The 26,227-nt window shown below is 40.0% G+C and overlaps 1 protein-coding gene across 5 annotated transcripts; it reads right to left on the reverse strand.

Annotated features, from left to right (window-relative positions):
- Positions 1 to 216: 216 nt before the first annotated feature.
- On the reverse strand, positions 217 to 25,340 carry LOC308388948 (uncharacterized protein). Of its 5 annotated transcripts, none has more exons than XM_080869986.1 (5): positions 25,136 to 25,340; positions 4,412 to 5,044; positions 3,146 to 3,476; positions 2,872 to 3,047; positions 217 to 2,304 (listed from the first exon to the last, which is right to left on the reverse strand). In XM_080869986.1, exons 2-5 carry the CDS (start codon positions 5,011 to 5,013, stop codon positions 2,082 to 2,084), a joined length of 1,332 nt encoding a protein of 443 aa, XP_080726112.1. In that variant the 5' UTR covers positions 5,014 to 5,044; positions 25,136 to 25,340; the 3' UTR covers positions 217 to 2,081. The 5 variants fall into 5 exon arrangements, with proteins under 5 accessions (XP_080726112.1, XP_080726114.1, XP_080726113.1 ...); XM_080869988.1 differs by having other exon boundaries at positions 25,117 to 25,270; XM_080869987.1 differs by lacking the exon at positions 25,136 to 25,340 and adding an exon at positions 19,915 to 20,043.
- Positions 25,341 to 26,227: the final 887 nt, after the last annotated feature.

Consider the following 26,227-nt stretch of genomic DNA (forward strand, 5'->3'; position numbering starts at 1 on the left):
AAGAAAAACAAAGATTTTATTTTGCTGGTTACAGCAAAATGAATGATCACAGTTTGTTTGATTAAAAAAAAATAGATATATAAATCATTTTTTAAAATACGCAATAGCAGCAACTCATTGCATTTAGGCACATGGACATGGGTCGTGTCCAAATTCATGGGCTGCATCCTCCTGAGGACCCGGCCTTTGCGGTCTACGTGGGTCGGGTCCTCAGAAGGTCGGGTAGGCCGGAAGTAAACGGCCGTGAAATTGGACGGTCTAGCCTTCAGATTAGCGTCGCCGCTGTCTCGGTGGAGTTTAATAAACTCAGCCGTCTGCTCCTTGCTATCTAAAATATAACAGGACACTGGCGTAAATTCTCGACTGGCTCATACTTATGTTTAATCAGTTTTCTGTTTGACGTTTAGTCAGCTGTGTAAAAACCAAGGAGGAGGGGGATTAATAAAGTTTTATTTTATCTAATCTAATCTAATAACTTTAATCTCAGCCAAACCGATTTACTCACGAACAAACAAAACACTGAAAAAAGCCCAACAATAACATTTTTAGGTTGTCTAAGTGACTTATATATTACGTTTAACCCGAGCAGCGAAAGTCCGCGGTGATCTGAAAATGATGTGCCGGGAGTTGTGCCGTTCTCGGCCGCATCAGTAACCCTCGAGCTCCCGGCTAGCTATCGAGCTGGTGGGTAGCAGACGCCTCCGAAAACGTCGAAGCACTTTTGCAAATATGCGATATCTTGATAAACCGAGCAGATATTTGATGTTTACACAACTACTTTCTCGCCTGAAAATATGTTAAAAGGTTATTTTGTGACCCAGAAAGATTAGTATGAGTAATTTTAAAACTTAGTAGCGGCCGCCATTGTTGGAAACTGGAGTTTGGCTGGGCCGCGCTATGAATTCTGGGATATGGTAGGCCACGAAGGACACACCCAACCCATCCTTCAAATTCGGGGAAAAGGAGGACGCATTTGTCGGCTACATTCGGAGGAGTCTACGAATTTGGACAGCCTTCGGCGCGTCGCTGTCTACAAATGCGGCCTCAGGAGGATGCAGCCCATGAATTTGGACACGACCATGGTCAAGACAACTCCCTGAAGTCAAAACAGTATGGTGAACAAAGGTGTTTTTAGTGAACGTGTCATGGTTGTTGGTGCCAATCTGGCTGTTCTGAGTATTTCACAAAATGCTTATTTACTTTTCTCACACAACCGTCTCTAGTTATTGAATGTAAATTATGTAATGAATGTAAAGGCTGGAATGCGAGTACGGGTCTAAGATATCATTTTCAAACTGTGATGGTTCATACCAATAACAGCATGAGCCTTTCATTTTGGGGAAAACTGGGTCAAGGTCACAACAAATGATAAAATATATAAGAATTTTATATTACCAACATTATCCTTAGACCTTAGGAGGAAGGGCCTCGTCTTTCAAGACCTTGTATTTACATGTTGACTTTACTCTCAAAATAGTATTTAAACTTTATTCCCTAAGCTCTTTCTATCTAACACATTACAGAGACACTTGGTGTTATTGTCTTGCCAAAGAATACTTGGCATATTGTGGTGACTCGATAGGGATCAAACCACCAACCTTACAATTAATAGGTGACCTGCTCTACCTCCTGAGCTACAGCCACCCCAGATAAAAATGCTTTCCCCATCTCTGATTCTTCCAACCTGACAACTGGGCAAATTCTATGGGACGTTATATTGTGGATTTAGTAAATGTTTCTACTCTCTTCAGGTGGCATAGGCAGGACAGTTAAAATATTTGCAGTTCTTCAAGTCAACAGTTTTATATTAAGGACTATTTAAATGGTCACACTCATATCACACAGCATTGGAACCAATGTGTTCTTCAAAACGCTTGTAGTTATTCAAGGTAGGCAATTAAGCCATATTCAGGTAAGTGTAGGGATTTTACTGGCACTTGGTGCAAAATAAGCAAACTATTCAGAAAACAATGACACAATGAATTCACAAATGCCCCTGATTCAAAGATGCACATTCACGATCTGATTCACTGTGTTTAACAAGTGACCATTGTAGTGCCTGTACATCTTATCCATTAGTTCTATGTCAAGTTCAACATCCCCACCCTCTTCAACACCTTGTCCACGTTGGGAATGAGTTTTTCCTGAAAGTCCCACAGTCGTTTATCCACATTAAGTTGCTCCAGGGTTAATGATCCCTGTAGAGCCACACGGACATGAATGATCCGACAAACATCTAGTGGAACCTTGTAGCGTTCTCCAAAATTCTTGATCACTTCATGGACTGAAGTCCACTCCACCATTCTGTGACACAAAACACAAGACAGTTAACTGCTAGGAGTTAAGGGTACACCGATTACTGAAGATCCTGCTCTTTAGGAGTGCCCTGAAGGTTCTTTGAAAGTTTCACAAATCAGTCTTGGGGGACCCTTAGTGAATGTTCCCTGGGTTTTCTGGCAATACCTTAAGGGATGATCTCTGAAAAATTGGCAAAAATAACCCTCAGGTTGTTCGGACATTCTCTAAACTGTGACCTTTAGGAAACCCGTAGGGAGCCTTCCCTCAAGGTTTCTGTTTCCTGGGTTCATGTTTACATTTTGTGTTAGTTCTGTATGAGCAATATGACATATTTCAAATCTGAAAGTTCAAATTAGATAGGAACAAAATAAGAACTTTTGTTAAATGTGTTTTGTACCTGGGACTGTCATTCCAACCAGTTTTGATGTTTCTCATATCTCATATCATGGTTTATCAAGTTCAATAACTAAGGTACTTTTTTTTTTTTTAACTTGCAGTCAAATGTATAATTAAGTAAACCGAAGAACTGTATCCTAAATAGAGTAAATCTTCCGTCTGACAAATTCAGCTTACCTTGGCCGAACTATGATCTTGTGTGGATGGTATATGTTTCTGGCGGGGTCCTCCCTGTAGATGTGCTCCAGAATATTAATTCCTGGCACCCCGTTCCACTGAGGCAGGTGAAACCGTCCGCTTGGCTCAAAGTGTTTCTTTGGGAAAATATGATTCTCAATAAGGAACACCCCTGCCTTCAAATTAGATAAAAACAAGTCAAATACAACTTATTGTATGGGATACTGAATTTTTGATGAAATGTATTTTCAAATTTATTACAAGAACAGCCTACATTTGGATGCTGATTTCGGAGCGTGTTCATCAAAGACATCAGGTCATCGTGCTGGTATGGCATTATAATCTCATCAATGTCATTCAACAGGACATAGCGAGAACGCTCCATTGATCTGTAAATGCACTCATTAAGTGTGGTCAGCTGGCCAAAGTAATGCAAATCCCCTCCATGCTCTGAGTGAAGCCAGCCACGAGATGGATTCAGATGCTTGTCAATGGGCCAAGGAACCATTTCCACAAAGCCCTCGTCGCTGTAACTCTGCAACAGGCGATTGAGCTCTAGACCACAGCTGGTGTTATAGATCACCACTCTGTTCACACCCAGCAACCTGGGACAAAATAAATGGTAAATGGCCTGTATTTATATAGCGCTTTACTAGTCCCTAAGGACCCCAAAGCGCTTTACATATCCAGTCATCCACCCATTCACACACTGGTGATGGCAGCTACATTGTAGCCACAGCCACCCTGGGGCGCACTGACAGAGGCGAGGCTGCCGGACACTGGCGCCACCGGGCCCTCTGACCACCACCAGTAGGCAACGGGTGAAGTGTCTTGCCCAAGGACACAACAACCGAGACTGTCCAAGCCGGGGCTTGAACCGGCAACCTTCCGATTACAAGGCGAACTCCCAACTCTTGAGCCACGATCGCCCCAAAAATAAGGCAAATTAGTTCATCGTTGTCAGCAAACAAAACAGATTACTAAAAACAATTGTGGTTTATATAGCAAACAGTTGGTCATTTTTCTATCCTTAGTATAATATTTATACTGTGTTATACTATTTATACTGTATTAGCCTGTACCTGTCACAATAGCTTGCAGCTATGTGACTGATAAAATACACAGACAAAAAATAATATTATAATCATTAAGAGTAGACTGTGGTGTTTCTCAAGTAGGAGGGACACTGTCTATTCCTAACTGGTTCTGAACAGCTGGAAATCCACAGTTTACAGGGCTAAAAATCCATTTTCCTACAGTGTCTGAAAAGACGTACAGCTCCTGCAGAATTTTAAACCGTGCTCCCATAAATATTTAGTGCCAAGTGATAGACTTCTGAGGGGCAAGACACTATCCAACAGTTGTGTCTGTTACTCCAGAAGCAACAGGAGTAACAGACACAACTGTGCAATGTGATACAATCCAGACACTGCATTGAAGAGGAGCCTTTGCAGAGCTTGTTAGGTTTCATTCTGTGTCAGGACCAGCTGCTGTTGCACATTTTTGACTTTGTAGCTTGTGGTGGTGTTGCAGTACTCACTTGTACATCTCCAGAGTCTGTGCAAACTGAAGCACATTGTTGTAGTCACCAAAGAGGTTAGAGATGCAGACTGTGAAGTCAAACTGCATGTTTTCTTCCTTCTGTCCAACTGTGTCTTTGTTTCTTATTGGGAGCCATTGATCAGTAGATGGACTCTCTTTGTCTGGTGTAGTCAAGAGAGTGACATGTGTCGCATTGCAGTTCTGAGGAATCTGACACATGACATCCGTAGTGACAAAGGGAAAACCAAAGTTATCTGGATGCTGTAAAATTGTTGCTGGAGTGGTTTTACTCAAATAACCAGTACAGCAGAAAAAGCAGTGAAGGGGTTGAATGGAGTCTCTCCTAAATATGCCAATGATGCGTATATCAAAATCCTTCACTCTTTGGTCCATGTAGGCTGACACCAGTAAGTGCTTGGTATTGCTAAGCGGCGTGATGGTCTGCTCGGATATCCTCATGGAGCAAGCACTTGGCGGCCCAGATGGTTTTGGGATTGAGTTGTATGTGCTGGGCGTTTTCACAGTGAAGACCAAAAAGAGGAAGAGTGCAGTGATGAAGATGAGAACCAACTTCTTTTTAAAATGCTTTAACAGCTCCATCCAGGCAGTGGAGATGAAACCAGTTCCCAACCTGTACCAGAACACAGAATTGTGGTTAGTTTCAAAACTAGCAAAATTTGAACTCTGATGAAAAACCTTTAAATCTTAAAATCTTAAAAGAAAAAAAAATAATCTAGAACTACCAAATGTTCACATTACTTCAACCCAGTGTCTTCTTGCTGCGTAGTCTCAGATTACACAAACAAGGAACAACAATTAAAAATATCAATTTATTACAAAGGTTAGACCTAATGATGTTCTCTGGCCAGTGGCTTTTGCTTGGACCCTTTGAAGTATAGAAAAGAGTGTGCTGTCCTTCAGGGACTACTGTGATAAGCTGATAAAGACAATTAAGAGATAGGATAACTGGGGTGAGATCTAGCCTTAATCTGCCTTGGTAGATATTAATGAAGGACACTATCTATGGAAATTTTGGATAGTCATAGCTGGACATCCACAGATGTAATAGATACACTTAAGAGTTCCCATTATAGATATCACTCACTACACCATGGACAATGCCACACACAAAGAGGAAACCTAATTCTTATTGACATACTTTATTTCACTAGCTGGGCCAACATCCTCACTTTAAGTTTGACAGCGTTTTAGTAGGTAAAAGTGAATGCTTTGACATGAATTGAGCTGCAGTTTGTGGAAGGCCTCAAAGGGGACTGGTGATGGCTCCCAGGTACTATATAGAAGTGAAGAAGGAGGGAGGGTGGGGCACGAAAACGAGAATGATCGGCTTGCAGAACTGGGGGAACCTATTTAGATGACAGCTGGAAGGAGCGTGTTTGGAGATGTGGTCCTGCTCCTGAAATTCCGATACATAATCTCCAATGCTAAATCTGGAATACTAAATGGTTAAAGAACATTGTTATGCAATAACTGCAAGTTTCCCCTTGAACAGCTGCTACCAAGAAAAGAAGCCTCCTCTGTGTAGCCTGAAAGGTGAAGAGCAAATAAAATCTTTTGTAAAATTCGCATCTGCTTGTTTTGTTTAATTGCTTTCTTCCTAATGGAAACTGAAGGAGAACCTTCCTTTGTTGCAAAGAGGATATCATCACTAGTAAATCACACAAGCTTTATAAGACTTCCATATTTTAGAAAAAAAGCAAACTTATACTATTGAAGGTAATGAGAAATTGTATCTCTTTAACACCTGACCTGTCCAGAGGGTCAGTCAATGAGCTCGTCAATAGCTTCAATGCTAACATGTTAAATGTAATGGACACTATTGCTCCCATTAAGGTGAAGGTTATCTCTGGAAGGAAAAAGTCTCCATGGAGAAACTCCACACTGGTGAAAAATGAAAAAAGAGAGTGTAGGAAAGCTGAGCGCAGATGGAGAAAAACAAACCTCCAGGTTCATTATGACATTTATAAAGAGAAACTTCACAATTATAATTTACAACTGAGGAATGCAAGGAGGTCCTACTTCTCTGACATCATCACTAAAAACAGCCATAATGCTCGGGTCTTATTTTCTACAGTTGACAGGCTAACAAACCCTCCTGTGTCAGTGGCAGCTGAACTTCATTCGACCATGGCCTGCAATGACTTTGCCAAATTCTTCACTGAAAAAACCCAAAAAATTAGACAAGCAATTGGTACATCAACAGCAGATCCAGGATATGTACTGTGTCCACCAAAAAACTGTTTAAACACCATGAAACAGTTTCACCCTATTAACAGCAAAGACCTGGAGGACATCTTAGGTCAACTGAACTCCTACTCCTGCTGTTTAGATGTCCTGCCAACAAGTTTTTTCAAAAAGGTCTCAAAGACTTTAGAGTCAGACCTGTTACAGATCGTCAACTTTTCTTTATTATCAGGTGTGTTTCCAGAATCACTAAAAACTGCTGTAATCAAACCTATACTGAAAAAGGACAATCTTGACAAGACACAAATGAACAACTACAGGCCGATCTCAAATCTCCCGTTTTTAAGTAAGATCATTGAAAAAGCAGTTTCTCAACAGCTCAGTTACTTCTTAAAACAGAGTAATTGCTACGATGCCTTCCAGTCAGGTTTTAGACAGAACCACAGCACTGAAACCGCTCTGACCAAAGTGTTCAATGACATATGTCTGAGTACAGACAGTGGAAAAATGTCAGTCTTAGTTTTACTGGATCTCAGTGCAGCATTTGATACAGTTGACCACAACATATTACTCAAACGACTGGAGAACTGGACAGGTCTTTCAGGAACTGTACTAAACTGGTTCAAAACATACTTAGAAAACAGGAAATACTTTGTATCAATAGGTAACTTCACATCTGAGCAGACAAGTATCACATGTGGAGTTCCCCAAGGTTCCATCTTGGGACCCCTTCTGTTTAACATCTACATGCTCCCACTGGCACAGATTATAAACAACAACAAAATAAACTATCACAGCTATGCAGATGACACACAAATATATATCACAATGTCACCAGGAGACCGAGGCCCTGTACAGGCTCTTGGTAAATGCATTGAGGAAATCAATGACTGGTTGTGCCACAATTTTCTCCAGCTAAACAAAAACAAAACTGAGGTAATAGTCTTTGGCGCCAAAGAAAAACGATTACAGGTCACCAGAGAACTTCAATCTATACATCTAAAAACCACAAACCAGGTGAGAAATTTGGGTGTAGTGATGGATGCAGACCTAAACTTAGAGAAACACATTAAGACAATAACAAAGTCAGCTTACTATCACCTCAAGAATATTTCAAGGATAAAAGATCTGATGTCTCAACAGGACCTGGAAAAACTAGTCCATGCATTCATTTTTAGTAGGCTTGATTACTGTAACAGCATCTTTACAGGTCTACCTAAAAAATCAGTCAGACAACTACAGCTCATTCAGAACTCTGCTGCTCGAGTCCTCACTAAGACCAAAAAAGTGGACCACATCAGTCCAGCTCTGAGGTCCTTACACTGGCTGCCTGTCCGTCAGAGGATAGACTTTAAAGTTCTGATGCTGGCCTATAAAGCTCTGAATGGTTTAGGACCAAAATACATCAATGACCTCCTGACCCAGTATGAACCATCCAGATCCCTCAGGTCATCTGGATCCGGTCTTTTATCAGTTCCCAGAGTCAGAACCAGACACGGAGAAGCTGCATTCAGCTTTTATGCTCCTTATATCTGGAACAAACTCCCAGAAAGCCTCAGATCAGCTGAAACACTCAGTTTATTTAAATCCAGGTTGAAGACTCACCTGTTCTCAGCTGCATTTGAATAAAGCACCAAATCCACACTTTAAGCTTAAATTTCAAAACTTACATTAACTACTGATTTTATCTACTGTTCTGATTTTATCTGTTTTGATTTTATATACTGTTGTTTGTTTGTTTGTTTGTTAATTAGTTAGTTAGTTTATTTGCTTGTTTTAATCAATTTTAAATCATGCTTTTTATTTGTTCTTGTTTCTAATGTCTCTGTAAAGCACTTTGAATCACCTTGTTGTTGAATTGTGCTATACAAATAAACTTGCCTTGCCTTGCCTTGCCTCTTACTGTCATATGGGTATTCCATATATTAAAACAAATATATACCCAAACCCACGGATGCCAAAAGATCTTTTGGCATCCGTATGCAGTACTGTGAGCCACTCCTCATTTCTTTAAACTTTCCTGTCTTGTATTTTCTTATTTTTTGTTTTGTTCATGAGCAATAATTCACCAGGCTTTCAAAAAGGAAACCCTAAACATTTTCAGTGGGATATTTTCTTGGATTGTTTGTTAAATCCCTTAACACTGACCTGTCAATCATTTAAACGTGAAAAGGCATTTAAATCAAGAATGAGCCAGTGTTGTGTCTACACAGACAACTTAGCAAACAACCAATCATAAATTTTATGTTTAAGCACCTTGTTACATGCAGCCTGATTCAGCTGAATCTACACCAACAAGGTCATTCCTGAAGAAATATTAACCAAAACCTTGTCATATCTCAGCATGCTGTGCAGTGTATCCTTAACAATATGAGGAAACTGGACAAATGGAGGGCAAAAGAAGAACTGGCAGGCCTAAAAAAAACTATCTACAGCAGATGAACAGTATCTATTGAAAAACAAACAAACAAACAAACAAACAAACAAACAAACAAACAAAAGAATCCAGCAAAGACCTGGCACAGGAGCTGAGATGCATCTAATCCTCCAGTTGATCGATCTACTGTTCAGTGAAGCCTCAACAAAAATCGTCTCAATGCAAAGGTGGCTGTTTAGAAATGTTTGGCAGAAAAGTCAAATTTTGTCCAAAACTCGAGTGCCTTGAGGTGACTTTAGTGGTGATTTAGCATTAGAAAAAAAACCCACTTTAAGTTACTGTGTTGTGTTCAGGTGTGCATAGTGCTGACGTGGGACAATTTCCAATTTCGTTTGTACTATTGTACTAGGTATGACTGTGCAATGACAATAAAGCATTATCTTATCTTAAAAATATATATTAAAAAAAAGTTAAAAAGACTGTTGCAGAAGCCAGAAAAGAGTGGTTTAAGACTGGTGGAAGACCTGCAAATAAAGACACGGAGCAGTTGAATGAATTGCTGATGGGAATAATGGAAAACCAACAACCTTTGGAGAACATATGAGATGATGACCATTAAGACAGCTCAGACGGGGGATCAAGCACACCTAAACTGAGTATATTAGTGCACTGATTTAGCCTCTCCTAATCATTTTATACTATTGTTTGTCATCAACAACTGTCTCATCTGTTCATTTAATCACATTAACTGTTCTTGTGTGTAGTTGGAAATCAAATGGACAGAAATGCAGAGTTGCAAGGCAACTTCCTAATGGAGCTTCGGGAGTTGCAGGGGCGTCAAACGGCCGCTGGCTATGTCCAGATGTTGACGAGAGGATCCGTTATTACTGAGGGCCCTCGTCTTTGTGGTAACAACTGGGTTTTTCAACAGGACAACGCTACAGTACACAATGCCCGCAGAACAAGGGACTACTTCCAGGAGAATAACATCACTCTTCTGAACCATCCCGCGTGTTCCCCTGATCTAAATCCAGTTGAGAACCTTTGGGGATGGCCATTTTTCAAGACGTTTTAATCTTTTGAACGGGACTGTATAAGAGATATTTAAAGTTATCAATTTTTCCTATGGGCAGCACGGTGGCACGGTGGTTAGCACTGTTGCCGCACAGCAAGAAGGTCCTGAGTTCAATTCCATCATCAGGCCGGGGTCTTTCTGTGTGGAGTTTGCATGTTCTCCCCATGTTTGCGTGGGTTCTCTCTGGGTACTCCGGCTTCCTCCCACCGTCCAAAGACATGCAGCTTGTGGGGATAGGTTAATTGGATAATCCAAATTGCCACTAGGTGTGAGTGTGAATGGTTGTCTGTCCCTATGTGTTAGCCCTGCGACAGACTGGCGACCTGTCCAGAGTGTACCCCGCCTTTCGCCCTATGACAGCTGGGATAGGCTCCAGTGCCCCCCGCGACCCTGAAAAGGATAAGCGAATGGATGGATGAAATTTTTCCTATGCTGCATAATTCCATAAATCTTGCTTTATACTTTTCATGTCGAAAATAGTAAAAATAAAGAAAATCCATTAATGAGAAGGTTTGTCCAAACTTTTGACTGGTAGTGTACATTTTCTGGTAGAGAGGTGATGAGCTGCCCACGGGAATATGGAGGAAAAACACAGACATGAATGTAGCTTACATCTGTGGATCTGTGCAAAGCTGGCAGTGTTAAATTTGTTTCAAAACCCCCACGTGGGCTTGTGATGTATTATATTTTAAAAAAAATTTAAATTTGCCTCTTATGGGCACCAGCATACCCTCCGCATTGATCATTCTGCTTACTGCCACAACATCAGCATGCAGTCACTTATATTAATGCCACTATTAAGGTGTGGTAACCTGCTGCAGTATTCTTCTGAATGATAGGTGCTGGGCACAAATGTACTGATGTAGGAAGAGAAGAAATCAAAACCAGAAGCAAATTGTTAAAAACACTTTGGAAAAACTAAGTCTCCAATTTTTAAACAGCTGCAACATTGTCCTCTGTATAACTGTATCCGAGTTTCTGTACTGGAATATCATTAAAAACGAACACACTCAAACATTTGTGTCTTCAACCCAGCTGTGACACAACCCGCCACGTTATGAGAAATCGAGAGCCACACAATCGGCCGCAAATATTGTGACGAATGCCTCATGATGTGATATCAAAATCAGCGAGCGACACCCATGACACAGGTTGCACAGCAAGCATAAAAACAACATCATTATCCATTCCTGGGTCCACTCTTCTTTGATTTCCATAGCCAAAACAAACACTGTGGTATCACTGAGTTAAAAGTGGCCCAAATGATTTCATCTTCAATAAAATGATCAGTGTGGCTGCCTCCCAGCTGTTACAGTAACATTAACATCCAGGCATGCATGAAAGAGAGTTTGAAGTTAGCAGGAAGTTAGTTTGCCAGTTTCCATCTAAAGATGAAATGCCATGATCCGACTGGCACGATCTGATATCGTCGTGTTGGTGTTGTTCCCAGATCATCATACTAAATGTTGTTCCAGGATCAACATTGCAAGTGACCAATCAATGTTGTGACGTCATACTTTTGCGACTTTGGGAAAAACTGCCGTAAAACAAAAAACTGTACTTAAGCTGCGAGAAACCGCCTCTGTCCGCCGATCAACGGACCCTGACCCTGACCCTTTAATAAATGGTAAGCAGAACTGATATTGTCCTTGCAACATTGGAATTTCATAAATGCACGAATGGCTTGGCGCGCAAAAGAATAACCTGGAACAACATTTTCATGATGATCTGGGAACAACACCAACACTACGATATCAGATCATCCTTCTGACTGACGGATTTCTAAAAACACTAAATTAAACAGCACCAGTGTTTGTATGGTTTATGAAGTTGGGCTAGCTGGCATAGAATGGCTAGCTACAGAGCTATGGTTAAGATAATACAAACAAATTTGCAGAACGAAGATTGAGGATGAACATTAACTTTTTCACCCCAAAACCCCTTAATGTGAGAGTCAAATACAAATACAACCATATAACAGGTGTACAGGCTAAGCCTACGCTTGAAGCCACTGAGGTGTATGACTGGTGAACTTGACAAGAAAGTCCAGTCAATAACTCCAGCTGTATTTACCTTGTCAGTTTAAGCAGTCTAAGCAATCACCGTTGATTGCATTTGATATTTCACAGTTGATCGTAAGATCCAACATCATCCAACATAAATCACCGCAGTCACAAACTGTTTGGTCCTTCCAACCAGCAACACCTGACCCTAATTAAATGTTCTACCTTCCATACAATCATTTACAAATACAAAAAAGTGACACCTAGAGGCACACATAAGGTAATAAGCAAAACACAAAAATGGCTCCTACACACCAGGCCCTAAGTGCAATGGCTGTCAGACATGACAATTCTAATTATAAAGCAAATAAGGAGCCAAATTAAAAATAAAGTACTTCCATTTTAGACACACACACAAAAAATAAAATAAAATAAAAGCACTTAAATACACTTTTAAACTACAGTCTAATGTAAAAGACAAAGTTTAGTTACAGGGATTTCAAGAATGTTGGTCTTTGTCTTTAAAGTCCATTTTTATCATGAATGGTTTCACGAACACGTCTAAGGGGCCAAGAATCTCGGGGGACAGAAGAACCCATTAAAATAACTATATACCCTGGTTTTAGATTTTTCCTCTTTTGGTTGTCTTTTTGTCTCTTGTGTAACAAAGGCAGGTATTCACGTATCAGGAGGATGTGATTTGGAGTAAATGACTCTAGGTCTTTTGGATCATCAGGCAGCTTTGTTATGGGTTGATCAATTGCAATTGCTTCAACTTCACACAGAACTGTATTTAATCCATTGTTGTTGAACTGTTGTTGCTGAAGAACTGATCTCAAAATCAGTCTGAGTACTCACAGCCCTGCCATTGTCTATCATGTCGGCCAGCCATAAAATCATAAAAAAAACAAACCCAAAAGACATGAGAAGCCAAGCAGGAAAGACAAGGGAGGGAGAGTATGGCATTATTTTTGTGCCACTATTCTGAGCGCACGTAAAAAAAAAGAATTGAGCGCAGGTAAAAAAAAAAGTTTGCAGGTGCAAGTGTTGTATTTTGAGGAGAAATTTATTTTGAGCGAACAAAAGCTGAATTTGATTGAACAAAATTAATTGCTGCGTGCAAAAAATGTATTTCAGTGTTTGCTATTATCCATACACACACACACAATAGCAGCCCCTCTCACTCAGTTTTTGCATTTGCGTTCGCTCGCAATGTGTTGCTCGCATTCTTAACATTTCTGCCTGTGCGCGCTCAACTCTTTCTGTACACCGTTATATTTGTGCCACAAAACCAGCCAATCATAGACTTGGATGTCAAAAAATCTGATTGGCTGTTCTGGTCTCCAATCAGCTCGAAATGACGATATGCAATATCCCAGAATCCAAAACTCAAACTCCAAAAACTCAAAGTCCAAAACTCAAAGAGGCAGTGGTGGAGGAACACAGAGTGGCGGAGTTTGAAATATTACTCTTTCTGGGTCACAAAATAAACTTTTAAGATATTTTCATGCGAGAATGGTGCTGTGTGTAAAAAAGATTTGTATGTGTAAAAAAGATTTGTGTGTGTAAAAAGAATTTGTGTGTGTGTATAAAAGATTTGTATGTGTAAAAAAGATTTGTATGTGTGTATAAAAGATTTGTATGTGTAAAAAAGATTTGTGTGTGTAAAAAAGATTTGTGTGTGTGTGTAAAGAAGATTTGTATGTGTAAAAAAGATTTGTGTGTGGACTTAGCCAAAACAAAACCCTGCAAGTTACAAGTATGAATTTTGACCCTATTTTTTTTTTTGTAACGGCATGAACAATGAGAGGTGGTGGATTGGCCAGATGCTGGCCGATGTGTAAAAATAACTCAGTTGTTTGGTGGTGGCTATGGCGGAGCTTCCACAGAGGCAACAGGTGGATGAGGGAAGGTGAGGCAGGAGGAGAGACCCGAGGCGGCCGCTGGTCCAAGTGTCAGGTGAACTGAACTTCAGGTAAGAAGTTATGACCTGCAGTCTATCTGGGTCAGATATAAACCAAGTTTAGGCGCAGTTTATTTTCGTTGTGCTGACTTTTTACAGTCAGTTACAATACCTCATACTGCGTGAGCTAGTATGACGAGTTTCTATACAGCTGTTCGGTTGATATGATGTTACTGATAGTGAACTTTATTTTATTCATAAGGTTAGTTAGTAGAGTTGCCAACAGCTCCTTAAAAAATGGAATGGTCCCTCATTCAGAGAAAATATTACGCGTTTCGTCTTGAGCTGAGAAGAGACGCAGTTTGTCCCGTACTTCAGCTAGGATGGAAAAAGAAGCTGCCTCTTCTCTTATCTCCCCTCCCTCTTCTATTGCTACTTCAATCATGAAACTGATCAATGATCAGCTGATCGTCTCTCTTGTTTGTTTATCGCCCACTTTGCGCCAGAAAGAGGAAACCAGCGGATGTCGCGCTAAACAACAGCAGCACGTTTAAGCTTGATCAGCTGTTGTTAGAATTTATTTAATATTAATTTCTACTATCAGCTGATGTTTGCTGGAGCCACAGTTGTAAAGCTGCTGGTCATGATGTCGGTTTGGATATGTGGTGAGAGGGAAACGTGAAGATGAAACCAGGAGATGTCCTTACAATTTTATTGTTTTAGCTTCGGGGTGGCACCTGGGGTGGCCAGTCTGGTTAGGGGGGTGGCCTGTGCCCCCCCAGGCCACCCCGCTGGACACGCCACTGGCTGCGCACTGTGACTCACAGCCATGGTCCCGGGTCAGCCCTGACTTTGTGTTAAACCAATCCTAAAGTAATAATGGTATTTCTAACCACTGATATAGAAACAGGTTTACCTTTTAGGTGACATGAATGAGTTGAAGGGAAGTTATGAACTGTTTCTGAGAGACAAATAACACCAGGATCCTTTTCTAAGTAGCTGACAGCTGGTAACTGTGCAGGGGCGGGTCTAGCAAAGTGTTTCCAGGGAACCAGGTAGGGCATTAACAGGGAGAGGGGGGCACAAAGAAATACTTTTCTTTTTTATTCTCAATTCAAATATTTAGCTTTTATTAAATAATTACCTGAATCTTGTGAACAATGTTATTATCTGACGGAAAATGTATAGAAATCATACATATACCAAAAAGACAGTGTACATCACTGTCACAACAGCGTTTGTTTTCATTCAAAGGCTTTATGGCTTTAATACCTGGTGGGCCGGTCTGTAGTGAAAATGCCCAATTTTTTTGTCCCAGTCCAGCCCTGCAGGTTAATACTGGCAGTGTCACCATGCCAGCTGACTGTATTTCATCATCAGCCAGTGTTGTTCTGTATACATCAATATTACCAAAGTTTACCATAAGGCAGCATATAAAGTATTTACTTGCTTTCAGGTTTTATTCAAATGTTAGTCTTTTCATTTGTTTCCCCACTTTTTTCCTGTTTCAAAATCAAACACCAGTTTGTGAGAAGATTATCTTCTTTTTTTTAACAGGCATTGGTTTTGCATTGGAATTGGCTAATTTGCCAATTGTATGTTAAAAATGTTCGTATTTTAATATTCAAAAATGTTTTTGCCCAAAACATATGTGCTCTACATGTCAGTAAAAATACTATGCAAATATTGAAGTTCTTGACTGCTGTTGTTAGAATTTATTTAAAATTAATTTCTAGTATCTAGTTTCTGTTTGCTGGAGCCACAGCTGTAAAAGCTGCTGCTCATGATATGGTTTGGAAACATGAAGGTGATACAGCAGTTATGCAAATATGTCATGCCTTGATAAATCGAGCAGGTATTTGAAGTTTACACAGCACCATTCTTGCATGAAAATATCTTAAAAGTTTTATTTGTGACCCAGAAAGAGTAATATTTCAAACTCCGCCCCTCTGTGTTCCTCCGCAACTGCCTCGTTTGAGTTTTGGACAAAATGGATTCTGGGATTTGCTTAGGCTGCTGCCCCCGCGACCCGGCCCCGGATAAAGCGGATGAAGATGGATGGATGGATGGATTCTGGGATATTGCATTTCGTCATTTCAAGCTGATTGGAGACCAGAACAGCCAATCAGATTTTTTTGCATCCAAGTCTGTGATTGGCTGGTTTTGTGGCACCAATATAACAGTGTACAGAAAGAGTTGAGCGTGTATGGGCAGAAATGTTGAGAGCACGAGCAACACATTGCGAGCGAGCGCAAATGCAAAAACTGAGTGAGAGGGGCTGCTATTGTGTGTTAGTGATGTGTCGGTCGCGAACGAAATGGCTCTTAGAGCCGGATCTTTGACGTGAACGACGCGAACCGTTCACGTCATTAGAAAGGCATAGTAATCATCCACAACTATTTTCAGTTGCGGATGATAAAGGATTCAGAAAGTTTATTCATGCAGGTCAATATGACAGAGAATATGAATCTTCGTTTTGTTTTCATATTTTAATTTATATTTAATTGTGTTGTGGTTTGCAGTGTTTTGTGTTTTTTCACTTTAAATTTGTAAAAGGAAAAAGCTGAAAATTGAAACAGTTAAAAGTTGAAATGTGAATAGTTGGTTTTTGTATTACCGTATTTTCACGACCATAAGGCGCACTTAAAAGTCTTAGATTTTCTTCAAAAAGTACGGCGCGCCCTGTGTGTTGTAAGGAGGATGTAGTAGAGAACACCATGAGAACGCTAAAGGGTGAAGTGTGGGCGTTGATCGTATATACCGGGACAATCGCACATACCTGTATAAAAGGACAGGTATGTGCATTATGTGGAACATCGTTGTTTTAACAACCCTGAAAATGGCAAAGAGACACGCTTATGAAGCACAGTTTAAACTGAAGGCCATCAGCTATGCGGAGGAACATGGAAATCGAGCAGCGGCGAGAGAATTTAAGATTAACGAATCGATGGTTTGCAAATGGAGGAAGCTAGAAAACAAGCTCCGGCAGGTCAAGAAAACGCAGCTGAGTTTCCGCGGACATAAGGCGAGGTGGCCCGAGTTGGAGGAAAGACTCGAGCGGTGGATCATCGAGCAAAGAACGAGCGGGAGAAGCGTTTCGACGGTCACCATTCGGCTAAAAGCAGTTTCACTAGCTGAAGAGATGAACATTGAACATTTCCAAGGAGGTCCGTCTTGGTGCTTTCGTTTCATGAAACGGTGCCATTTTTCCATCCGGACCAGGACTACGGTAGCGCAGCAACTTCCAGCGGATTATAAGGAAAAGCTGGCCATCTTCCGCTCCTACTGCAGCAAACACATCGGCGACAAAAACATCCAGCCCAGCCACATCACAAACATGGACGAGGTCCCGCTCACTTTTGACATCCCGGTGAGTCACACTGTGGAGAAGAAGGGGACCAGCACGGTAGCGATACGCACAACGGGGTATGAAAAGTCTTCTTTTACTGTTGTGCTTGGCTGCCATGCTAATGGACAGAAACTGGTGATTTTTAAGCGAAAGACTTTGCCTAAAGAGAAGTTTCCAGCAGGAATCATCATTAAGGCAAATGAAAAGGGCTGGATGGATGAGGAAATGATGAAAGAGTGGCTGAGGGAGGTGTATGTAAGGAGACCAGGTGGTTTTTTCCACGCATCACCATCGCTCTTAATCGGTGACTCTATGCGTGCCCATCTCACAGCCGATGTGAAAAAACTAGTGAAACAAATAAACTGTGAGCTTGCTGTCATTCCGGGAGGCCTGACAAAGGAACTCCAACCGCTGGACATCGGTGTGAACCGCCCGTTCAAAGTAAGGCTGCGAGCGGCCTGGGAGCGATGGATGACCGATGGAGACCACAGTTTCACCAAGAGTGGAAGGCAGCGCCGGGCGAGTTACGCCACAATTTGGCAATGGATTGTAGATGCTTGGGCTAACATGTCTGCTGGCACTGTTGTTCGAGCTTTCGCAAAAGCCGGCATCATTTCCGAGGAGCCGCACGGCACGGAAAGTGACTCTGACAGTGAAGAAAGTGAACTTGGCATGTTTGATGGAGATTTAGCGCAGCTGTTCAATTCAGACACAGAGGATGAGGACTTCGATGGGTTTGATTGATGATAAAAATGTGAGTACCAAACTTTGTTTTGCTCCTGCTTTATTTTTAAATACGCACACTTGTATGCTTGTGTGTTGTTGATGATGACGATTACTGGTAATAAAAATGTGAGTACCAAACTCAGTTTTGCTCCTGCTTTATTTTTAAATACGCACTCTTGTATGCTTGTGTGTTGTTGATGATGACGATTACCGGTAATAGAAATGTGAGTAAGGTACCGAACTCAGGTTTGCTCCCGCTTTATTTTTAAATACGCATACGGTACTTGTATGCGCCCTATAATCCAGTGCGCCTTTTATGTGTGTGTTAAATACAGTGATGGCACACATAACTGAGACTACGCCTTTTAGTACAGTGCGTCTTATGGTCGTGAAAATACGGTATATGATTTATTTATTACATTTTATGTGGAGTGAATAAACAAAAGTATATTTACGGTGGCCCCTACAGACGAAGCACATACAAACTTCAAATCACGTACGAACTCTGAAGCACGTACAACCTCCAAAACACGTAAAAACTGAGAAGCACATAAAAACTCAAAACACGTACAAAACACAACAGAAGTGTTCCAGAATGCTAGGCACAGTGTTGAGCTTTTGTAACCTAGTGACTACACAAGCCAGCAAGTACCAATGACCGGATTTGGTGTGTGGTAATAACAGGCAAATGAACATTTGTTTAAATTATTTGAATATATATGAGTGCTTGTGTATAAATACACAAACAATACACATATGCTTTTAATTGTGTAATTTAAGTGATCTAGGTAGCTCTGTTTTGGAAGTTCAGTTAAAGCTAGAAATGTGTTTTGGAGTTTGTCCGTGCTTTTTGGAGTTTGTACATATTTTGTCTCTAGGGGCCACCACATATATTTATATATAAATAAAACCACTTTTTTTTTACATTAGTAGTTTCTTTTGTGCATAATTTTATATTATTGTTAATAATAAATTAATTAAGGCAACAAAACAACCTGAAGAGCCGGTTCGGAGCCAAAAGAGCCAGCTCTTTTTAGTGAGTCGACCCGAAAGAGCCGGTTCTCTAAAAAGATCCGGAAATCCCATCACTATTGTCTGTGTGTATGGATAATATCAAACACGGAAATACATTTTTTGCACGCAACAATGAATTTTGTTCCCTCAGATTCAGCTTTTCTCAAAATACAACACTTGCACCTGCAAACTTTTTTTTTTTTACGTGCGCTCAAAATTTCTTTATGTGAGCTCAGCATAGTGGCACAAAAATAACGCCATAAAATACAACGAAGTCACTAATGTGTGTATGGTACAAACGCTAGGACACAAGAAGCGCTATTTAGTCTCCTCGAATAGACGATAAACACTATTAGTGGTCGAATTAGAATATTTGTATTAATTCAAACATCAGCTTAAAGCCACTACCATTCCGCAGGTAACTCACTCGAGGCTGAAGTGTGGCCAGTATGTTCCCCGTTTGTCCCCACCAGTTGAGAAATAGAGTTTGAATCCGTGTGTCTGCAAGTGCACTCGGAGCCTTCTCCTCTGCTGCTCTTTTTCTACTTGATTTTGCTGTCTGGGCGTGACCAAGTCATTGTCATACGTCAGAATACTAGCGGAAATCATTCGGGAAAAATCGAATAAAACGGTTTGCCCTATACGCCTTTATTAGAAAGAAAAAGAACCCGATTAAAAACAAAAAAGTGAACATAAATATCTAAAGAAAGTAGCAATCTAAATGAAATAGTAGTAATACTGTAAATGTTTATGAGCTTCTTAAATCTTGCTCCTCAAATACTATCCGCATGTTTTTTGGTTTTTTTTACTCGACTTTTGTCGTTGCCTGTTCTCAAAATCATTCCTTACCTTGTTTGTTCTCCTTGTATTTCCTCTTTGGCAGTGTGACTTTCCCCATTTCCTAATTCTTGGACCTGCGCCCAGAGTCAGCCCTGTGCTTCTATACAACCGTCACTCCCCCTTCCGCATTTTTTTTTTTTTTTTTTTTTTTTTTTTTTTTTTGTGGGCTGTAGGTCCTTTCTGTTCCTTTCCTCATATCAGGATTTTGCGCTACCTACAGCTCATTTTCTTATCAGTTCAGTCAAATTATGTTTTTAATATCTGCTTGTGTGACTGTATCTGTATTTGTTGAACAAGTTCACCTTAAATTCCTAATGGAAACAATTCAGGTGAAGGAAAGAGTTAAAAAATTAAAGCTTTTACTGTAGCAACATTATTTGTAAATCTGTATTTTTGAAAGTTTCCCATTTCAACGTGAACACACAACACATCACACCTTGAAACAGATGAGCTAACAGCAACAGAAAACCACACCAGGTTCCACACAACTGCAGCAGCAACTCTGTCATGCTTTAAATCTGCTTTCTATTAATTTCTCTTGGGGTTTTTTTAATTATTTTTTAAATTAACTGTTGGCTGTTGTGAAGCACTGATTTTATATCTTAAATTGTACTATACAAATAAAGTTTTACTTAATTACTATCATGTCCAGTCATAATATCACATGCACCGGATTCACTGAGAAATGTTTCCCTGTTGAGTCTACCATGAGAATGAAAGCAACTCTGAGGGTGACCGAGAGTTCAACCCAGCACTAGCAACTTAAACGCCAACATGGGGAATAAAACTTCTACTTGTGTTATCAAGCTTCATGCAACACATTGTAACATAACACCAAAATCTTGGTGATGGTTTAAAAGCATTCAAAATTGCAGAGCTATGTTGAGGATAATATATGTGAACTGACAGCTATAGTTGTAGTGATAATGAAAGTTACCTAACAGCTGTCATTAGAATTAATTCTACTGGTTGATTACCCAGTTTTCCACCAGTAGAGGTCCCTACAGAGATAAAATTACCGACTTGCTAGAATTGGTTGTTCTTTTATCATAAGGGATGATAACACTTTATCACAGCCACATTTAAAGATGGTCCATCTGTAAATCATTCAGCTAACATTTCCACTGTTTCAACCTGCTTTCTAGTATTACTTCATCCCATCCAAATTTTGTTTTGCAAAGCTCTTTCTTTAATTTTGTCAGGCAGCAGAACTGATCACTTTGTCAACATAAATCCTCCTTTATCCCAAGAAAGTAGTCATTTAAGGTCCCTATTACAACAAAGATGATCACTAACTCTGTCAATGCACCACTTTTGGGAGGATTCCAGCCTGCTAAGCTCAGCAACAGAAATCCTGGTCAAGCCCACAGATTACAGACAAGTCAGACTCAAAATTTATGCAGCACTTGATAATGAGTTGTAGCGTAGCTTGGCCTGACTGACCATTGGGGTCTAGCTGCCATTAAGACCCGTCTGGGATGGGTGCAAAAATGGCCAACTCAGTTGATGTAAACTCATCTGCCATTGCAACAATGTTTCCTCTCCCTCAGCCCTGTGGAGTTGGATCTTAAGTGGGATGGTCATGGCAGCTTAATGTTTTACCTTACCGCTGTGAGAACCAGTAACTAGAATCTGAGCGGATCAAGAAGCCATCAGCCTTCAGATACTTTGCCATGATTAGCACAGGTATAAAGTTATATATAATCCTAATAGGGCAGCACGGTGGTTAGCACTGTTGCCGCACAGCAAGAAGGTCCTGAGTTCAATTCCACCATCAGGCTGGGGTCTTTCTGTGTGGAGTTTGCATGTTCTCCCCATGTTTGCGTGGGTACTCTGGCTTCCTCCTACTGTCCAAAGACATGCAACTTGTGGTGATAGGTTAATTGGATAATCCAAATTGCCACTAGGTGTGAATGTGCGAGTGAATGTGAGTGCGAATGGTTGTCTGTCCCTGTGTGTTGGCCCTGCGACAGACTGGCGACCTATCCAGGGTGTACCCCACCTCTTGCCCTATGACAGCTGGGATAGGCTCCAGCGCCCCCCGCGACCCTGAAAAGGATAAGCGGAAGTGAATGGAGGGATGGATAATCCTAATATATATATATATATATATATATATTAGGATTATCCATCCCTCCATCCATATATATATATATATATATATATATATATATATATATATATATATATATATAATATATAAACCTTTATCATGGCAGAAAATTTGAACAGCCATAGCAGGACATCCACAGATCTAATACATAAACTCAACAAGGGCAGAGTTCCCATTAAAGATATCGCTCACCAAGCCCTGGACAATGATACACAGAAAGAGTTGCTATAACCTCCACATTGGTTGCTTTGCATGCTCTGGCAACATCATTACACAGTCATTTCTGATTATGCCCACTGTTAAGGTGCAGGAAGCCACTGCAGTAGTCTACTGAGCGTTAGGTGTTGCCACTCAGACAATACCACTACGGCAGCACTGATATAGGAAGAGAAGAAGTCAAAACCAGAAGATAAGACTTTGGCAAGTGGTTTTTTTTGTTGCAAAGTTATTCCAGAAAGTCACTTTAAAAAAAAAAAAAAGATTGCTGCAATATCTCCCTCTGTATATCTATATAGCTCAGGGCTTCTGTACTAGAATATGATTAAAATGGTAATAAGTGATACAATCATACTCATGTCATCAACCCAACTGGGGCAACCATTGCACAATGCTCCAGGTTGCAAAAATCACTATCAAAATGACAGCACACACCACAAATTGCAGCATCATTTTTAGCACACACCACCATCTGACAGGGGCAGGCATTGAGAATAAAAATGGCTTAATTCTTACTGACATACTTTATTCCTTAAATTTGGAGCACTATATGGTTTAAGAGCCCAGTTACACATTACAGTGTAACCTCGGATTCAGAGTAACTTGACATACGAGTAATCTGCAAGACGAGCAAAAAACTTGAATAAAATTTTACTTGGTTTATGAGCCATAATCTTAATACGAGCAAACTTATGGCTGTATACGTATGTTTTCCAGTAACAGCTGAGCCAACCTGAGTGTCATGCCGCATGAGCTCATGAAAAGCTAGCATTTGTTAAGCGTATTCTTTACATTGACCTCATCATCTCATTTCCCTCAGGTCAGCAGTGACTTTTCTCAAAGGTAAAGTGCGTTTTTATTTTTATTATATGCATTTTGTGTTAATCATTATGCATTTATTGCAGAAATATGTATTTGGGTCAATGATTTATATAGAAAATATGTTTAAAAGTGATTTTTACATGAATATTTTTGGAGCTTGGAACCATCCATCCAAGTTTCCAATATTTCTTTTTTGAACATTTGCTTTGACATATGAGTATTTATGGTTTGCAAGCAGCATTAAGGAACGAATCATACTCGTAAACCAAGGTATTACTGTAACTGCAAGTATTCTCTTCTATAACTGCTGCCAATCAAGAAGGGAAGCATGTACGGAGCCTAAAAGGTGAAAAGCAAATAAATCTTTTTTTAATGTTCACACTTTCTTTTTCTTTTTTAAATTGCTTTATGAACAAAAAACTAAAGGGAAACCTTCCTTTGTTTTCAAAGAAGATAATATCATTAACAAATCTACTAAAATGTGTATTTTTAAAAAAAGCAAATATGTACTATTGAAGGCAATGAGAAAATTAAATTTCTTATTGTCATATAGGCCTCCAGATTGTGAAAGAAATATACACCCTAAATAACAGATGCCAAAAGTGCCATCTTTTCAGTACTGTACTGTGAGCCACTCCTCATTTCTTTATCTTTTCCTTCCAGTCTGCATTGCTGAGCAGGTTTCATAGTTTTGCAGAGCAAGCAACATTATGAAAGTGTGCATATGAGAAATCTTTGGATTACATACTGCTGGTAATGGCATGGAAAAAAGAAAAAACACCCCATGACACAGAGTCTCTTTATTTTCTTTTACAACCTGGTGAGTTTCCAGGAAGGCCAGTTATACTGAACCTTTGTTGTGTTATTGTGGAGTTTTAAACTTACAATATCATATACTAATATACTATTTTATATTTTCAGTATACAATAGTACATTATTATATATTGTACATATATTTATTAGTTTCAGATGTAGCCATTCTTGTATTTTGCTTGTTTACATTATTGTATCTTGCACAACTCTGTTGCTTGTGAAGCTCGCACACAAGAATTTCACTCACATGTGCTGTACCAATGTACCTGCACATGTGATGTGACAATAAAAGTGATTTGATTTGATTTGATTTGACATTAGAAAAATAAAGCATGTATACATTGTTTTCTTTCTGCTTGAGCCATGCCATCAAAAACGATCTGCTCAAACCTGCAGATTACGGAGGAATTACCTAATGGTTTTGTGTGTAAGGTAGGTAAGGACCCTAGACTAGTGCTTTGAAATTAAAAATCAATCATAAACATATATTAGATTTACACTTAGTGGTGCAAATGCAAAAAAACTCATAAAAAAAAACCACCAAATGTTTATAAGAATAACAAAAACAGTTTCTTCAACTAGATGATTTCCTATGCACAGTTCAAGTTTTGTTTAAAAAAAAAAATATCACAGTTTCTGCGTGTTTGCATTCTGTTTTTTAAATTATTATTTTTTAAATGTCTAATATCGTCCCCTCTATCAGTACATAGGCTATAGTCAACAGGATTTATAAAGGGGTTATACGAAAGGGTGGCAAAAGTACCGACTTTCGTTACTTAAGTAGAAACTCTGAGTTCTTTTCGCCAAGCTGAGCCAGTACAACTGATCACAGAGTTCCCACACATGCTAAATCTCACTTCAACCCTGACTCTACTCAATATCCTGTTTAAGTTTGGAGGCAACATCTCTACAGTACAAGCTAACAACAAAAAAAAACCTGCATGTGTCATACAGTGAATGCAGACTTCCTGTTACTGCCATGATATGTTTCTTGTAATTCATAAGTGAGCTACATAATGTCCCATGAAAAAATAAATAAAAAGAATGCTATAGTGTCTAATATAATGTCTTAGGGAAATTATAGTGCAAATGCAATGAAGTCACTAATCGGTGTATGCTATAAACTTTAGGACACAAGAAAACGCTATTTAAGTTACATCGAAATCGGAGTAGAAGATAAATACTCTGAGCGGTCGAATTAGAATATTTGTATTAACTTAAACATCAACTTAAAGCCACTATTCACCATTCAGCAGGTAACTCACTCGAGGCTGAACTGTAGTCAGTATGTCCCCCCGGTTGTGCCCACCAGTCGAGAAAGAGCTTTGAATCCGTAGGTCTGCAAGTGCACTCGGAGTCTTCTTCTCTCCTGCTCTATCCGGGCGTGACCAAGTCATACGTCAGAATTATTACCGGAAATCATCAAGGGGGGAAAAAACGAGTCAGTGGGAAAAACGAGTTCGCAAAATCGCACAAAACGTTGGGGAGAACTGGGCTTTTTGTTTTGTTTTGCGTTGTGCACTATAGACGCACTCGCCTCTGATCGTGGTCTAAGCTTTATCGCGCAATGCCAACCACACACAGCTAACTGCGACGTAGTATTAGGGGCACATTAAGAAAGCATATTGCTGATCATTTTGAGAATAAAGTCTAAAACGTATTTCGGAAAAAAAGTCTAAATCTGTCAGATACAGGCCATTTCCTTTTGTGCAAATCCACTTCCACATTTGTGTGTTTTTCTCTGGCCAGATAGAGCGTTCTGCACCATTACCACACTGTGTTTATGGGCTGAAAGAGAAAGACTTTCCTGTCCTTTTTGCTAAAACTGACTCTGAGGTACGATTCCACAAACTCAGCAACCCGTTCTCACTCCCGACGCGTAAAATAATGACGATTTGTCACGTCCCTTAACTTCTCATGCTGACGCCTAAGGTACCCTTCCACGTTTTTATGTGAAGCTGTGGGTTGTCAATTCATTCCAATATGAACCCGCTCGCGGCGATCAGAGACGCTTCGAGCAGAGGCTCCAGCCATCCATTTACTCCAATAATAACCCCGTCACGGCGAAACATGACGCCGTGAAGCACAATCTAACTGGAGAACCGGGGACCCTCTCCGCGAACGGGTTTTTCTCCCTAATTTAATGCTTTCTTTTAATGACATCGTTAACATTTCTCAACAAAAACACGTGAAAGTATCACTGATAATTCAACAATAAAATCGCTTCATGTTGTGGCCATCACACAGTGTTTTCCAAACTGACTCACGATCTGAAAGTGCGCAGATTTAACGTACGTAATCCTTTGTTAGGTTTATTATTTTCATTTCACACGTAAAACACATTTATAGATTCATTC

This window comes from Rhamphochromis sp. 'chilingali', assembly GCF_963969265.1.
Source record: "Rhamphochromis sp. 'chilingali' genome assembly, chromosome: 21".
Taxonomy (NCBI): domain Eukaryota; kingdom Metazoa; phylum Chordata; class Actinopteri; order Cichliformes; family Cichlidae; genus Rhamphochromis; species Rhamphochromis sp. 'chilingali'.

What these genes read in the sequence shown, in the direction of transcription:
- LOC308388948 (XM_080869985.1), bottom strand. Translation starts at nt 19,674, where the DNA reads ATGATTTCCGCTAGTATTCTGACGTATGACAATGACTTGGTCACGCCC. An exon ending in TGGCCACACTTCAGCCTCGA is followed by an intron (nt 5,045 to 19,492) that starts GTGAGTTACCTG and finishes GTTCTGGTACAG; the next exon opens with GTTGGGAACTGGTTTCATCT. An exon ending in CAGACTCTGGAGATGTACAA is followed by an intron (nt 3,477 to 4,411) that starts GTGAGTACTGCA and finishes ATTTTGTCCCAG; the next exon opens with GTTGCTGGGTGTGAACAGAG.